General features: G+C 39.1%; 1 protein-coding gene across 12 annotated transcripts in view; it reads right to left on the bottom strand.

Annotated features, from left to right (window-relative positions):
* MARK3 (microtubule affinity regulating kinase 3) overlaps positions 1-15662 on the bottom strand; it is a 66305-nt gene that overhangs the window by 13561 nt on the left and 37082 nt on the right. For all 12 annotated transcript variants that reach the window (XM_075426625.1, XM_075426618.1, XM_075426622.1 and 9 more), the window contains 8 exons: positions 15053-15109; positions 13898-14134; positions 13684-13803; positions 12853-12952; positions 12486-12598; positions 11546-11699; positions 9557-9774; positions 4211-4314 (listed from right to left, as the gene is read on the bottom strand). In XM_075426625.1, coding sequence (XP_075282740.1) covers positions 4211-4314; positions 9557-9774; positions 11546-11699; positions 12486-12598; positions 12853-12952; positions 13684-13803; positions 13898-14134; positions 15053-15109 — 1103 coding nt within the window. The remainder of the gene's footprint in view (positions 1-4210; positions 4315-9556; positions 9775-11545; positions 11700-12485; positions 12599-12852; positions 12953-13683; positions 13804-13897; positions 14135-15052; positions 15110-15662) is intronic.

Raw genomic sequence — 15662 nt, 5'->3', positions numbered from 1 at the left:
TCTTGATCTACATCTGGAAACTGAGGGACTTCACAGGCACAAGCGAAACCAACAATATCACGATCTTTCACAAGTCCAGAGAGGCCCAAACAAAAACATTACTATTAATCAACCTGTACACCTCAGAGGCAATGAATAATGCTGGGTGCTCTGTAAAGGAAGAGGTATGGCTGTTGAAGAGCATCTCGTATTGCTTGGCCATAAACCTTAAATTCTCCAAATTACCATTCAGGCTTTGAAGGAATGGTCTACAGTGCTATCTTAGCAGAATGGCCAGTAAGCTGCCAGCCCTATAATATGTTAAAATAGGAGCATGAAATCTATTTCTTTCTTTGGGCCAAAATACTCTTTGCAGCCTTCACATTACCTAGTAACGATAAGGACGTGAGGAAACTGAGAGGCCACAAGATGTATCCGGCCTTTCAGGCTACCACACCATATATCATTCATCTTAAGTTTGCTTTAAAAGTAAGGCAACTGTAATTCAGAAATATCATCTGGGGTTAAGAAATCAGTAATTGTCAGTGAAAGTTTCATGACACTGCATGATCACTTCCAAGTTATCTCATGGTTACACATACTGAAATTCAAGTCCTGTTATCTCATTCTAGTATGTCAGACTTGGGCGAGGAGAATGCCAGTCCAGCTACAGGTACCAGCTGACCCACCCCTCGGGCTTAGCTCTCAAAGCACTGGTAGAAAACACCTCACAGCTCAGACATCAGAACTGCTGGCTAACATGGTTAGCAAAATCTACTCCTGTTTGTTCTTAACTTTTCAGAATCTACAAAACTTCATCTGAGTCATGCATGCACCTCTTTGCTGAATCCAGCAGGATGCCGACTACAAGCATTACAGCAATGAAGCCTGCCACATAGCCCAGCTTTTACATTACCCCAGGGTACTCAGAAATTGCAAGGAAGTGAACATTCATCTCAAAAACAATACCCTGAAGTCAAGTAATCCCCAAATAATTGGTCACTAGCCTCCCAAGCACTTCTAGCCCTTTTCCTCTCCATTTGTTGCAACAGACAAAGAAGAAAGAATCTAGTTTTACAACACATTAGACCCAAGTTTTATTTAGTCATCTGCCTCCAAAGATGTGATAGCTAAAGGTATCAATAAGGTATCAGAGCACATATTAAAGCATTTACAGCTCTTCCCCTGAAGCTTTGCTAGAAATCAGCTTCCTTGGATTACTAGCCTGGGAACACAGAAACAGCGAGCTAACAGTCACCAATTAGTGCCAAGCCTTATTAAAAATCTGAGGCTGTTGTAAATCACTTGTTACAAATGTTTTTAAGCAATTGCCTATCATTATGACGAGTGTTTCATGAGTCCCCAAGTGTGTTAATTAATGCTCAGGCTTTGGAGGAAAGCCAACAGAGTCATCTCCAGTGGAATGCTTGTGTCAGCCACACAATGCATTAAAGCAGGGATGTGTGACTTAAAAACCCTTTGCTTGTACCAGTCTGGCACGGGGTCTTCAAGACTACTTTCTCCAACGTCCAGTTGACTAGCTGCCTATTGAGTCTTCAAAGCTTCCATGCCTTCAGAAATGGTGCCTTCTCAGAATTCAACGTGCAAGATAAAAACAGAACAGGCAACATTTTAACACTTTCTCTACAGAAAGAATAGACTTTAAATGTGACCATATTGCCTTTTAAGGCAAATCCTTCAAGTTTTCACTTGGTCACAGGCAGTATCTGACTGGCTATGGAAAAGCTAAAATCCAATCTGTAACAAATCACTTGTAGTGATTACTCTTGTCTTCAACATCTGTCACCAACAGACATTTCAAGAGCACAGAAAGCATTTTTAACAAAACCTTGGATTTATACGAAGCCCAGGTTGTATTTCAGATCTTGCTTCACAGAAGAAAAAACACTACAAGTTTCTAAAGTTACTTTCTGCCAAGTTGAGAGTAGAATAATTAGAGACACTACAGAAACACCTGGAAGGCAGGCAGAACTCATTCTGAAGAGCCAGTCCCATCAATAGCCATGTTTTTTTTAGCCTGCATTAAAGGTCTCTCCATTTCATGTCATCAGTCCAGCCTTTCCCCAGTTTCAGCAACAAAATATACTCAGACATAAATTCTGAACTCTGTGCCAAATCACAGTAATTCTGAAACTGTGCCAAAACGAATGTGGTTTAGCACTGAAGCATTTCAGACAATGTGAAATCTCCAACTGTAGAACAATTAGCAATACAGTCTCATCTTTTCTTGTTTTAACTCTCTATAAAGAGTAATGAAAGCAGCAATCAAAAGTACGCAAGAAAAGCTACAAAGATCCCCCCCGACAATGAAAATATAAATGCTCAGACACTTCAAATGACCCAAATAGGACTAAGTTTGCAGGATAAGCAAATGATGTTTGGATACCATATTGACAATAAAAGGTAAATTACATTAGGACACCAATTATGGATATGAAACAGAATTAATATAGTTGCCAAGTACTACTCAATGTTAACTTTGAGCTTAATGCCCATACTTGACAAACCAGAAAGGCAGCAGTTTGCTGAGAAACTCAAAGCTGGGACAAAAGAATAAGTAACAACTTCAAAAGACAGCTCCTTAGGAGTATGAAGTTATGCCTCAATTAAGGCGACATCTGAATCCCAAGCATTTCTAGTAAACAGTAGCTAATAGAGAAATTATAGACAAGATATTGCAAAGATATTACAGATGAACAAACCCCAAGAAATCAGGTGACAAATCTGACGAAAACTACTTTGGATAGAAAGATTCATTTTTCAAAGAGATTTCGGAAAGAAAAAATAGCTATTAACATACCAAATCAAAGAAAGGATTGGGAGTTTTAATCTAAAACTTGGTAACATTAACAAGGATTAACCAATGAAGGCTGAGAGAGACACACTAAGAGACAGTACCAAATAGCTGTGCTGTACTTCACAAGAGAGTTGACTGCAGGCCCAGCTGGCCAGATAGACTTTTGGCACTCTTCAAACTTATACTTGACTTTTTCCTTAATCACTTTCAGTTTGCAGAAAGCTAGGAGGAAGAGACAGGGTCAAAATCATGTTTTTTATCCCTAGGGTCCAGGAGCAAAACAAGGGACAGACAGACTTTCCATTCAACATCACAACTTCGCCACTCTTCCTGATAAACTGCCGAAAAGTGAAAAATGGCGTGCAATAAATGGCAGGTATTTCACAAGCTTCAACACGAGCTAGAAGAAAACTGTTCTCTTCCCACCCTTTACAATACACCATAAAATTCGGAAGGGGTGGAGACAATTGGGAAGAGTAGGAGAGAGGTACACATTCCTCCAAGCTTAAGTATTTTTATTAAGTACTAGCTATCTGGGCGCTCTCCTGGCAGCGGTCAACTTACTTAATGTTAACAGCTTTTGAGACCAATAACATTCCGTGAAGAACAGTTGGTTGGAACTTAGAACACCTCAGCCAGCCACCAAATGTGGTGCTATTCTACACAAGTATTACTCTACATCTAATATCTACGTTAACTATTCATTTTCTACATCTTTCCTCAGCCTTTGGTACACAGGGAACGATGACACTAGATGTGGCACATGAGCGGGGTGACTCCAATTCCATTGCATGCTCTAGTCAGGCTTTCATTCGGTAAAGTAAGAGGAAACCTGTTATTTCTGTTTTCACTCAGAATATGGAGATATCAGTGCTTCCCTTCTTGAGGTGTAAATACTGGAAGGCAATTACACTACAAGGATATTGGTAAGGAATGTTACTAGTCCAAGACAATGGCCTATTACTATTTCATCAAAAAAATTACTTTCTCCCTCAGACTTTGCAGAAAAAACAGCATTCCAAATAATACCAAAGTACAGTTTCAAGCGAAATGTAAAAAGAGAATGGCCCAAGAGAGATGGACTTCGTAGTCTGACACTAAACAAGCCTCTTCTGCAAGCATATGTTGGTTGGCCACAGGAGTTAACAACTGATTAAAGATGTAGGCTGTACAAATAGGACATGTATTTCACCAGAAATCGGGAACTCCCTTTTACATCCTAAGTATAAAGACTGCATGAATTATGCATAGAAAAAAACCCCAACATACTTACACGTGCTCCATAAGCAAAGATGTGTACTCACCTTTCATTACGAATTATACTAGCATATTACTGATTTTTAAATTAGGCATCACAATTTTTTGGAAATGTGAAGACAAGGGACATACACCATAGGAAGACATTGCATATACCTGTTCTCCTTGCCGTTTTGTATCACTGAATGCCTATCAGCAGTGGTTCTTTCACTACAAACATATGTGTTGCGCCGTGTCATTGCTCCGGGGGCAGTATTATTCTACAATTAAAAAACATAGGCTTGTTATTCCCCACAAAAAGGCTTTTCTGGGGTTAAGTCTACATATAATTGAAGGCTGTTTTACTACATGCTAGTTCTACACAGTTATAAAACTTACAATAGCTAAATAAGTTAATACACAAACACCTTCCAGTATTTTTAAGGAATAATGCAATCAGAAAAATGTAATTCTAACAAGCTGTTCTTGTACTTTATGTTGATGGCTCAAAATTAGTATCACTTATAATTACCAATGTTCTGAATTACGAATTCTCAGCATGTATAGCATTTGTCTACATCTGTATGGCCGTATCTTTCTCACCTATTTTTTGAAATACTTTACCACTTGTAGATTGTAGAATTTTCCTTTAAGTTAAAATCATACCCTTAAAACAAGACAGGAAAAGCAAAGACTTAAGAAACAAATGTGGTAAAATTCAGTAGGAAAGTAAACATGGACTTTTAAATATTAAAATACTATAAAACACTAGACAAGTTTTAAAACCAGGGAAGAATAAGTCAAATTAAAGAGACAAATTGCAGAGAATTTTAGTAAGACATTGGAAAAAATACATTTAAATACAAGCATAATACATTGAGGACAAGAGAACCAGGGGAACTTAAACTACAGACCTTACTTTAGAGGGGAGAAAAGAAATAGAATTACTTTGCCTCTGTCTTTACAGAGAAAGAGGGTGGAGATATGCCCAAGTTGGCGATCAATTTTCCAGGAACGACTGAGAAGCTAGGTAATTCACAGATAACAGAATTATAAAAAGTTAGATGCAATTACTGTAGGAAAAACATGGTGGTCCAGACAAACATGCACCCCCAGGCTGTAGAGGAAGTAAAAGCCGGCAAGCCTTACATTTTTTTCCCCCACCCCAAGAACATAACACAGGAAACTGCACATGGTTGGAAAGTGGAAAAAAACCTTGAAAAATTTTCTTTAAAGAAAAGGATCACGGGGCAAAGCAGGAAACAAAATAGGCTATTAACTTTAAACATCACTGCTGGGGAAAGTCTTGGAGGAGGCTAGCTTAAGGGAATGACTGGTCAGCACCTGGATAAGCACATGTTGAACAGGGATGGCCACTAAGAATCAGGCAGGGGACTTCATGCTCAACTAACCTTTTGGAGTTCTTTGAAGAATTACTGCTATGGTAGACAAGGGAAATTCAGCGGATTTTAAAAATAGCACTAAGAAAAGGTTCACATAAACGGTCACAGAATCACGGGAAGAAGGATAAAAAAAAAAAAAAAGGAAAAAACTAGTTCAACCACAAAAGGAGAGTAGCCAAATCTGTTTTGTTTCTGAACCTGAAATAAAACTGTTAAAGTGGAGTATTCTCAATAACCAGCAAAAGCTCCTCCAGTGCCTTAAGGCAAAATATTTGCCACACAGGGAGTCTGAAGCAATGCAATCCCCGAGTTGCAGATTTAACAATGAAGCCACCTTCCCTGTTTAAAAGAGTGCTGACCTGTTACACATCTTCTTGTGAATGTGCAAATAAAAATGAAAGAGTGAACTGCCCAACGTCCTGGTGTTAAAAAGTACAAAGAGTATCACAAGTATTTTAGATTAGCAGAACTATTAATTAAATCATAAGATGCATGTAGTTGTCAAGGATTCTCAAGTATTCTTCACTGGATATTCCTTGGTGATAGGCATGTGCCAAACATCAGCAAAAACCATTGATCTGCTTTCCTCTGACATCTGTCATTGCGCAAACTCCCCTCTCTTTACTAAACCTGCTAGCAATGAAACTGTGCACCTAACTAAGTTTTGTTTATATGTTCTTGAGACATCACGCTGTGCAAGCCACTTTTTGGAGCCCTCACAAACCAATGGTACATTGAAGTACTGCATATTAATATCTGCATATCATTTTGTTCTGTGTTCCTGAACATACTAGAGAATGAAGCACCTAGAACATCTGACATTGTTTTTCTGGTGGGAAATACGCACAATAACAGGTGGCTTCCTTCCTTCCACCCGCTCCCTTAGAATATTAAGTATTTGGTTCCCTTGAGAAGACACCACATAACATTAAAATGTAAGGTGATGTCTTGTCTCTGTGCTGGATCAAACTTTAAAGACTATGTGTTTTCAGGTTTGGGAATGGACAAGTTTTGGTGTTAGTATCTGAAATCCAGAGGACTCTAAAGATGCACTTTCCCAGCTCTTCCGAAACACAAAGACAGAAGGATCTGTACACTTTTCTCAGATTTCAGAGGTTGTGAGAGGAGATTTAAGCATTTCAATCTTCCCAATTTCAGTTTTAGCAAGAACACAGTCTTGGTCTTGGGGCCTTTAAGACTTTTCAGCGTGCAACCTTTCATGATCCATCAAGGAAATTCTTCAGCTACAACTTTTTTGTTCAACCAACCTGCAGGCTATCAATCTCTGGACATGACTAAACTGCACAGGGGCACAGCACAGGAAGCCTGAAACTGGTGTCAACAGCACCACACTCCCCAATGGAATGACAGGCCCCAGGGTTGGGGTTAGCTGGCTAAATTCATCCTGGTGGCATTGTCTGCCTTCTCTGCAGGTGTTGACACTGCAAAAGCCCATGCTGAGACTTCTGACCATAGGCACAAGGTCCATCCACCACAGCACGATGGATGAATTTGCGGTACAGAGTCCTCCTCTTTTCCTAGAGAGCCTTGTGCCCACTGCTACGCCAGGCTATTTTCACATGAAGAGGCACCACGGAGAGGACTAATGAAAAACTTTCAAAGGATCAGCTTCTGACTAAAACAATGAACCAATCTATTTACTTAAGAGCACTAGTATGTTTTTCGGTCCTAAAGGATTTTAAAAACATACCATCTACTCTCCTCTTCCAGTTTTCTTGAACTATACTAAGGGCTCTGGGGTAGCCTTATTACAAGCACTGAGGAAAAACAGGAAGCTGTGAGTAATAAACAAGGACTTATTAAAACAAGGAGTTATTAGTTGCTGCTAATTATGTAACCCCTGTCGCAGGTTTTCGTTATTAATTTGGTATTTGCCCAATGAACCTGAAGATTCTTTTGATGTGCACTTGTCCAGCTTACAGAACTATTTAGTTTGCAAGTGTTTAAATGCTCTGTCAACTTCACAAGTACAGGTTGGAGCCGCTTACTCCAATGCCAGACTTAGCTATCCGCTCTACAAACACAACTCTTATCCTTAAGTGCATGCTTATAAGCTTTGTTATTTAATAAGAGCAGCACACAACTGGCTAAGGGTCTCTAGCAAGGACCAGTTCTACTACTCTCACTGTATCTGTCAAAGTAATAATAGTTTTTAAACAGTATTTTTCTTTCTCTTCAGTGATTTTCTCATCATATTACTGATTTGAGGACTTAGGTGCTCAGTGAGAACACAAACTCTCTCCACCTCAAACTTTTTTCAGGATAATATGGCAACTCCAACACCCTTTTTTTCCTCCTAGATGCATGTCAATACTGTAAGAAATAAAACTCCCTTATCAGTTCCAGGAGCTGTGTAAAAAGCCAGTGCTTCCCTCCGTTCCCAATAGCCAGAAAGCAAAAGACTAATCTACAGCAGGGGAAAAAAAAAAAAAAGAAAAAGAAAAAAAAAGAGTTTGCACTGGCTGGCATGAAGAGCTATAAACAGAGACAATTTTAAACACTAATTAACTGAGTGACATCACAAGTCTGATTCCATGTTCACCACCTTGTACCACGGCTTGTAAAAGATCAGTTGGATCAGCTGCACAGTGAATCAGAACAGAAGAGTATCCTATGGTTACGAGCTCAAATTTCACAAAATTTGAAATAAGACTACCACATTAAATCCCCAGGATCTGGGAGCGGTGTAGAATAGCAGATCAAAATACTAAAGATACCAAATGTAAAATATGTTGTTAACTGTGATAGTAAGCTCTCGAATAAGGCACTACACAATACTGCCTGAAGTCCAATGTAGGACAAAACTGACTTGACTATCCTACCATTTTGAGTCTCAGTAGCTAAAGAGCTGTCAGGTAAGAAAAAACAAAATCTGAATGGTTCATGGACTGATCAAAAACCAAGGGAAAGGGCAGGTGACCACAAAAATCAGAAAATGGTCCCCCAAAATCATGAGCTCTCGTTCACATTGATGAATAACAGCTGCTACAGTAAAAGGCAGTTTTCCAAGGAACCTCTTTGCCTGAAATCCTCCAGCCAAGTCACTATCAGCCACTGAGCCAAATGACAATACAGAGCCAACCAAGTAAAACAAATCTTATTTTACTACTTTTTGCTTCAGATTGTCAAAAAGCTGTGAGCTCAGGAAGTTCAGTTCTCATTTGTTGTAAGTAATGGTGCTGAGTGTATGACCAAATATGACAGCTTTGTGGGACAAGTTTCAAAAAAAAAAAAAAACAACAAAAAACCAAAAATCACTTAATTACAAGTTGCATAAAGCACTGGGAAGTTACTTCTTCTGAAAAGAAGGAAGTTTTTCAACACAAAATCCCGAAGTTTTAGAAATTAACTGTTACAAGACTAAGGAGTTATGTAAAAACAGATTTCCAACTTTGCCTCAGAGGGGGCACCACGGAGTATACAAGTTACAGCTAAAGCGAACAACAGATTTTCTTTCTTTTGGCACACTGCCTACTGCTTGACTCTGTAAATTCACTAGTGTGGTTTTTTTGTTGTTGTTAAGTTTTAGGGACAGGCAGGGGAAGCCCACAAGGACAAAAGCCAGTCACACTGCTTTTAAATACAGCTTGAAATACACCTTCGAACAGTTTTTAAAGCTACACTTTGATAATCTTAACATACATAACTATGACTTGGAATAGCTTGTTTGAGAACAATGATTAGGTGGTGCCTTACACATAAGAAACTAAAAAAAACAGATAATAAAACTAGATTTCATTCTTCTGTACAGAGGCCACAGACAAGTAGTTCGTGAAATCAGAAATAACTCATACAAAATTTCAGGGGACAGCCTTTGGGTTCAGTTTCTTTTTTTAAAATGATTTTTGAATATCCAAATTATGTCTGTTGACTAACAGCTACTAGTGCTAATTACTGACACCTACTAACTACTTCAGGAATATTAAGAGGTAACTTGAGTAGCTGACTGACGCAGGGGAAAAAAGGCAACAGCATCAGATACCTGTATTTACTTTTGATGAACGAAAAGTAGAATCAGCACCACTGATAAATCACAGCTTTAACATTTCCACCCCTCAACAACATTTCATGGTTTTGATAAATAAGCAGTTTTACTTACACTAGGAACAGCCGAACTCTTCTTACGTTCAGGAATATCAGCCTTATTGGGATTGCTGGCATTTCCAAGCATTGGACTAGCTGGTGCAATTCCTCTTCCTGCAACTGCACTACTGCTGGATTTTCTCGACTGAATTCCTTCCTCTTTGAGGTCACTGTCTGTAGTACTAGTCTGGCTTCTTTTGGGATATGCCACTACCGAGGGGATGGATGGTCCAGCTTAAATAAACAAACAAACAAAAGAAACAGGAAAAGGCTTTTTCTTCTCAGGAGTTCCGCAGCTATTTTTCACTACAATGGAAATGTATTCACACATGAGAATCAAAACAACACCGGGAATCAGAGTTGCAAAAAGGTAATTATTTAAATTATTGAAGTGCTTTATTGAAGCACAGGAAGTTCCGTCTGAACATAAGGAAGAATTTCTTCACTCTGAGGGTGACGGAGCACTGGAACAGGCTGCCCAGGGAGGTTGTGGAGTCTCCTTCTCTGGAGATATTCAAGACCCGCCTGGACAAGGTCCTCTACAGCCTACTGTAGGTGACCCTGCTTTGGCAGGGGGGTTGGACTAGATGACACACAGAGGTCCCTTCCAACCCCTACCATTCTGTGATTCTGTGAAATACACGTATTTCAGAAGACAGTAAAATATTCTGAGAAGCAAAAACTTTTCTAGGTGAGAATACTACTTGAATTCCACAAAAGAATTACGAATTTAATGGAGGCTTCTGGTGTTTCATTACTGACACTGGTTTGACTGGCTAGGAAAAACCCTTTAGAGTCATCTTAAGGACACTTGACAAGTAACTGACTCATTCAAACCAGATGATCCTTCATCAGCACAAAGCTAGCATACACTGTTCAAGCTGATTTCTGATAGAATCGGGCTCCTGAGACAGGTACCTGATGACACAGCCCTGGCCACCAGCAGCCCAGGAGCAGTGGCAGTTTGCCACCAGCCTCCCTGCCTGCGCTAGGACAGAAAGCTGCTCCAGCACATCTAAGACTGAGGCAGCCCCCTCCGCAGGCCCAAGCTCCCTCTTGCTTTAACAGGTTCCCGGACACCGGGAAAAGCCTGTGGGAATGCCAGGATTATGTCTTCTGCTGTCTCAATTACAGCTCCTCAGAAGAGGATACATCAAGATAAATCAACTTTGTAGTTAGTGTTTTAATAACAATTAATCAAAAAGTGTGTGTATATACACACACATACAAAAATACATATAAACATATATAAAATATACAACCATATATGTATTTATAAATGTATTAAAAAGCATCACAAAACACAGTAACCGTCATCCCAGGGCAATCCCCAAGGAAAGCAACCTCTGAATGCACTTGAGGTATTTAAAATTAGACCCAAACAAAGACTCCTTTTATGAATTAGTGTCTGAGCAGAAAGATGTTTAAGATATTTAGAAAACCCTAAGCTGCTATCTTGCACACTCATTAGGCAGAAGCGTTCTCAGTTTGTCTGAGTCACCGACCTTTAGAAATTTAATTCCCACAGGACAATCAAGTGACACTACTCTCAGGAAACAGGAAACAAGAAATATTGGCAAACTGACATTTCTTCAAGTTTTAGACACAAGCTGACCTACTAGTGTCAAAAGAAAACAAAAGCTGAAGAGACATACAAGAGCATGGGGGAGGAGTGCTGTGCTTTTCATGAAAAAGGGAGCTGCAACATTCTCTTCAATCTGTGTAACAACACTTTCCCAGCATGGTCAGGAATGCAAGGGACAACACAAGGCAGAGTAAGAGAATTAAGTTGGTGTATTCAGCATTCCTGTAATAGCTGTTTTTAAAGGCTTTATAACAAAACCAATTTTAAAATAAAATAGTTATTCAGTAAATTATTTAACCACAATGCTGTGAGCTACACTGTTTTAATCCTCCTTACCTTCAGGGGATGGACACAAATTCAGAAACCAAACAGAACTAGAAGTCATTATATTCTGCAACACTGAAAATGAGAATTGCTCACCATGATCACTGTACCGCCGCTGTTTCTGGCTAGAAGATATGCTTCTCTGAACTTTGTGATGAGGAGATTGTCCAGTGCTATTATTAAGATCACTACTTGGCCTAACTTTGGCAAGTGAAAGATTGCTGCTGGAGCTCGAATCACTTGCATCCAACTGCAACACAAATGAGAATATTAAAACAAGGAGTTCAGGCAAAAGAAAATTAAACATCCACCACATTATGGAAGCAGTAACACGGAGGCAGCAGGAAGGTGGCTTTGGTACACAGGAAATTCTGTGACAGCAAGATAGTTGCTTAGAGGTCCCAAGTTCTCTTAGATTCTTGCACAACTGTCTTAGGTGAAACTCAGCAGAATTTGCAGCTCCCCAAAGGACAGTCAGATAAAGAAAATCCATCTATACTTTCAGTACTCTCTTCTGCGAGCTGTCTAAGACTAACAGGAAGAGAGGATACATTTAGTAGAAGCCATCACACCAACTCCAGCCAAGGAACAAAGAGTAAATTACTGATGCCGAGCCCTCTCAGCATGATATAGAACAGTCATTTACAAGGTAAGAATTTTTTTTAGATTGATCGGTCCTGCTCCTTAGTTGTCTTAAAATATTTACAGCTGGCGCACTCACACTTCAGTGCCTAGACTAGACAGGACAGTAACTGGCATACAAAGTCCTTCAGAGGAGGAACTGCTGAGCAAGCAGGGCAGTTTTGGGGAGCCTGAAGGCAAGAGTTTACTGACTCAGGTCAGGGTCAGAACAAACACAGCATTACTTGGACAGTTGACACTGATTATTAGAGCAATGTGATTTTAAGTGTAATGGACTTCTGTGCAGGAATGCAATGCCTACAGTTCATAGTACTGACTTTATTTTTGCTTCTAACTTTGCTAAGGACACTTTCCAATTCCTTTGTTTCTTTGGATTTGTAAGAATGGAACTTACCTCTGACGATTTCCTTCCTAGCAGTAAGTATGTGGCTGTGATTTCATCATACTTCATTTTGCTAAGGGATTCTTGAATTTCTTCTTGAGAATATCCCATTCCTACCATAATATCTAAAACCAAATACACACTCTGTAACAGAAACACTCTGAAGTTTAGGCTGGCGGAGTGTTTAAGTTCAAGAGAAAGAATGGAACAAGAGTTAAACAAAACACTTCAGTGTGAAAACATAAGTCTGATGAAATATCAGTATTAAAAAGTTACTTTCTTTTTCCAAATGGCAAGCAAATACAGAGTGCTAGAAGGAAAACAAAACCACCCACCCATATCTTTCAAACAGTAACATATTCTGAAAATACTCGATTACCTATTCTTTTCTGGTCCGAGATGTCTAGTTCTGGTTCAACAAAAGGTTTAAGTTCATCCTCCTCATGACCTGCATTGATCCACCTGTCCTTCATAATTTGCTATAAAAGAAAGGGGTTTGTTAGTGCAATACACTTACTAGCAAACAAAACAAGCTGTTGAAAGAACAACTCCCCTATCTACCAAACACTAACACTTTTTCTAATTTTCCTTTTGCAGGACAGGCGCCAGCAGCTACTCAGTTATGTTTTGCTCCAGTGAGGAGAATCAACTACGCACATCAAGCCAAGCTGCTTCCCAACCAGCTGTATTCTAGCACATAGCTGAAAGCTAAAAGCCCATAACACAGACCAGGAGCAGTGCGACAACTCTGACAAGTCCAGTATGTCTAGACTGGACTGTGGAAGTCCATGAAAGCCAGAAATGCTCCGCCTTTCTCCTCCATGATGGTACAATATGCAGGCAAAAGGCAACCACACCATAATCTAGCAGTCAATACCTCCAGCTCACTTTTGAAAATGTGGAAAATGCCCTGCTGGATCATCCATTAATGCAGGAATCCACAAGATAACCATCAGGAAAAGTTACATGACATATGCAGTGTACTTTCATATTCATTTTGAAAGCAACTGTGGACTCAGCTGCCTTGTAATCGCAGCAAACAAAATCTTAAAAAAAAGTCATATGCTTTACTTGACAACACCCCCCCACACCCTGAACCCACTCCAAATAAACTATTCAGGAACAATATGACAATAATAAGTTACAGCTGAAAAATACAGTTGCAAAACATTATGTCTACCTTTCTGATGCACCTTATTTGTGCTATTACCTCTAGAGTGCCTCTTTTTGTTGGGTTTAGCACCAGAAAACGTTTGAGGAGGTTTTCACAGTCTGTGGACATGTAGAAAGGAATCCTGTATTTTCCCCTTAGCACTCTTTCTCTAAGTTCCTTGTTAACAGAAGAAGAACGGACAGTAACTTGTAAGTAGCAAATCACTTAAAACATTAGGTAAACACATGGAACACATTCCACAAAAACTCACCTTTAAGTTCTGTCCATCGAAAGGAAGAGATCCACTCACAAGGGTATAAAGAATAACACCTAAACTCCAAACATCTACTTCAGGTCCATCATATTTTTTCCCTTGAAAGAGCTCTGGAGCAGCATATGGTGGGCTGCCACAAAAGGTGTCCAGTTTATTTCCGACTGTAAACTCATTGCTAAAACCAAAGTCAGCTATTTTAATGTTCATATCTGCATCTAGCAATAGATTTTCAGCCTGGAAGAGAAAGAATGGTTTGTAAGATGAACTTAAAATACTTGATTTAAAATGTTATTGTCCATTTTTACTCATTCTTAAAAGGCAAAATGCAGAAATATCTGTTAACACATCCTCCCTTGCAAGGTCTTTAGGTATGCTTTAGTCTATTATTCATATATCCCCTATTTTAAAAATCTGTGTACAATGGCTTGAGACTATGAGAGCTGTTACGCTACCTGAAAACTGTGTTATTATCATCTATCTGTTTACTCCACATAAATGTATGCTGAGCTACTGTAACTTGGATTTTTGATCTATTAAGACGAAAATAAGATATAGTCTAGCTATCCATACTTTACGTGGCATTCTTGCAAAAGTTTGGTAATGCACATAACCCTCACAACTTTTTTCAAGTATGTTCTTTGTTCTTGTTTTGTTTTTCTTAGGTTACAAAGGTATGATATGTTGAACAAGTTAAGTGGCAACACTATTAATACAAAAGGCACAGTTTAAAGCAGAGACATACCATTTTATGCCAAGCTACAAAGAAGCCATGCTTCAGTTTCATCATTGCAACTGGTAATGCATTCTGTTCAAGACCAAAACTTGCCATACCTCTATCAAATTACCTTTTTTTTTTCCCCCCAAAGACCTCTCAGCTAACACTGACCTGCATCAGATTTGAATCTGACCACAGGATGAGAGGCTGTCTTTCAGCAGCCACCAAATTACAATTTGTAAAAGTCTTACAAATCCTCTTCCTTCTATTTGAAATGGTTCTATACTGTAAACATTCTTCAAAATTTGCTATAACACATGGAAAAAAATAAATACGTCAGAAAGCTTAATATACACTACATTTTATGAGCACAATAAAGATCAAACCCACAGGTACAGAAGCTGACACACACACTTCACACACTTTCTCCTACTCACCTTGAGATCTCTATGAACAATATGCTTTTGATGGCAATACTGCACTGCAGATACTATCTGGATAGAAAACAAGCCCAATTATATAAGTGACATCTCAAAGAAACAGCAGCTTTAACCAAAAAGTTCAACATTTATTACTAAAGTTGACATGTACTTATCCACTCAGAGCTACATAACCATTGACCAGCATATTTGGGGAAAAGCTGCTAAATAACTTTGGTGTTTGTTATTTGATCTGTTTGGTTTCTGCTACACTTGAAAGAGGATTTTGTTTTCCTGTGTGGCTAATTATAGACTAGTAGAAGGAATGACTTTCAGAAAGGTTACTGAAGTATTTCCATTCCAATACTGTATACAGCTATACAAGCTTTCACTCTAGAATGAAGTTCTCCAGTCCCTCTCCAAAGGCAATTTTTCATGCTGCAGCATGGAAAGAAAAGTGTAAGAAACGGGCTTAGCTACTCGAGAAACTACTGGGAAACAGCTTGTTTGTCAAAACTTACGCAGTGAGAAGCAACTGTGCATCTGACAGAGGTCTGCTGTCTAATTGCATATGCTTTATTGTTTTTTGTACACTGTACAAGAGTAGCAAGCTCAATGGAAAAACTCT

The sequence above is a fragment of the Opisthocomus hoazin genome, chromosome 7 (genome assembly GCF_030867145.1).
Source record: "Opisthocomus hoazin isolate bOpiHoa1 chromosome 7, bOpiHoa1.hap1, whole genome shotgun sequence".
Classification (NCBI taxonomy): Eukaryota; Metazoa; Chordata; class Aves; order Opisthocomiformes; family Opisthocomidae; genus Opisthocomus; species Opisthocomus hoazin.
The sequence above is the reverse complement of the archived record's forward strand: the minus strand, read 5'-3'. Positions and strand labels throughout refer to the sequence as shown.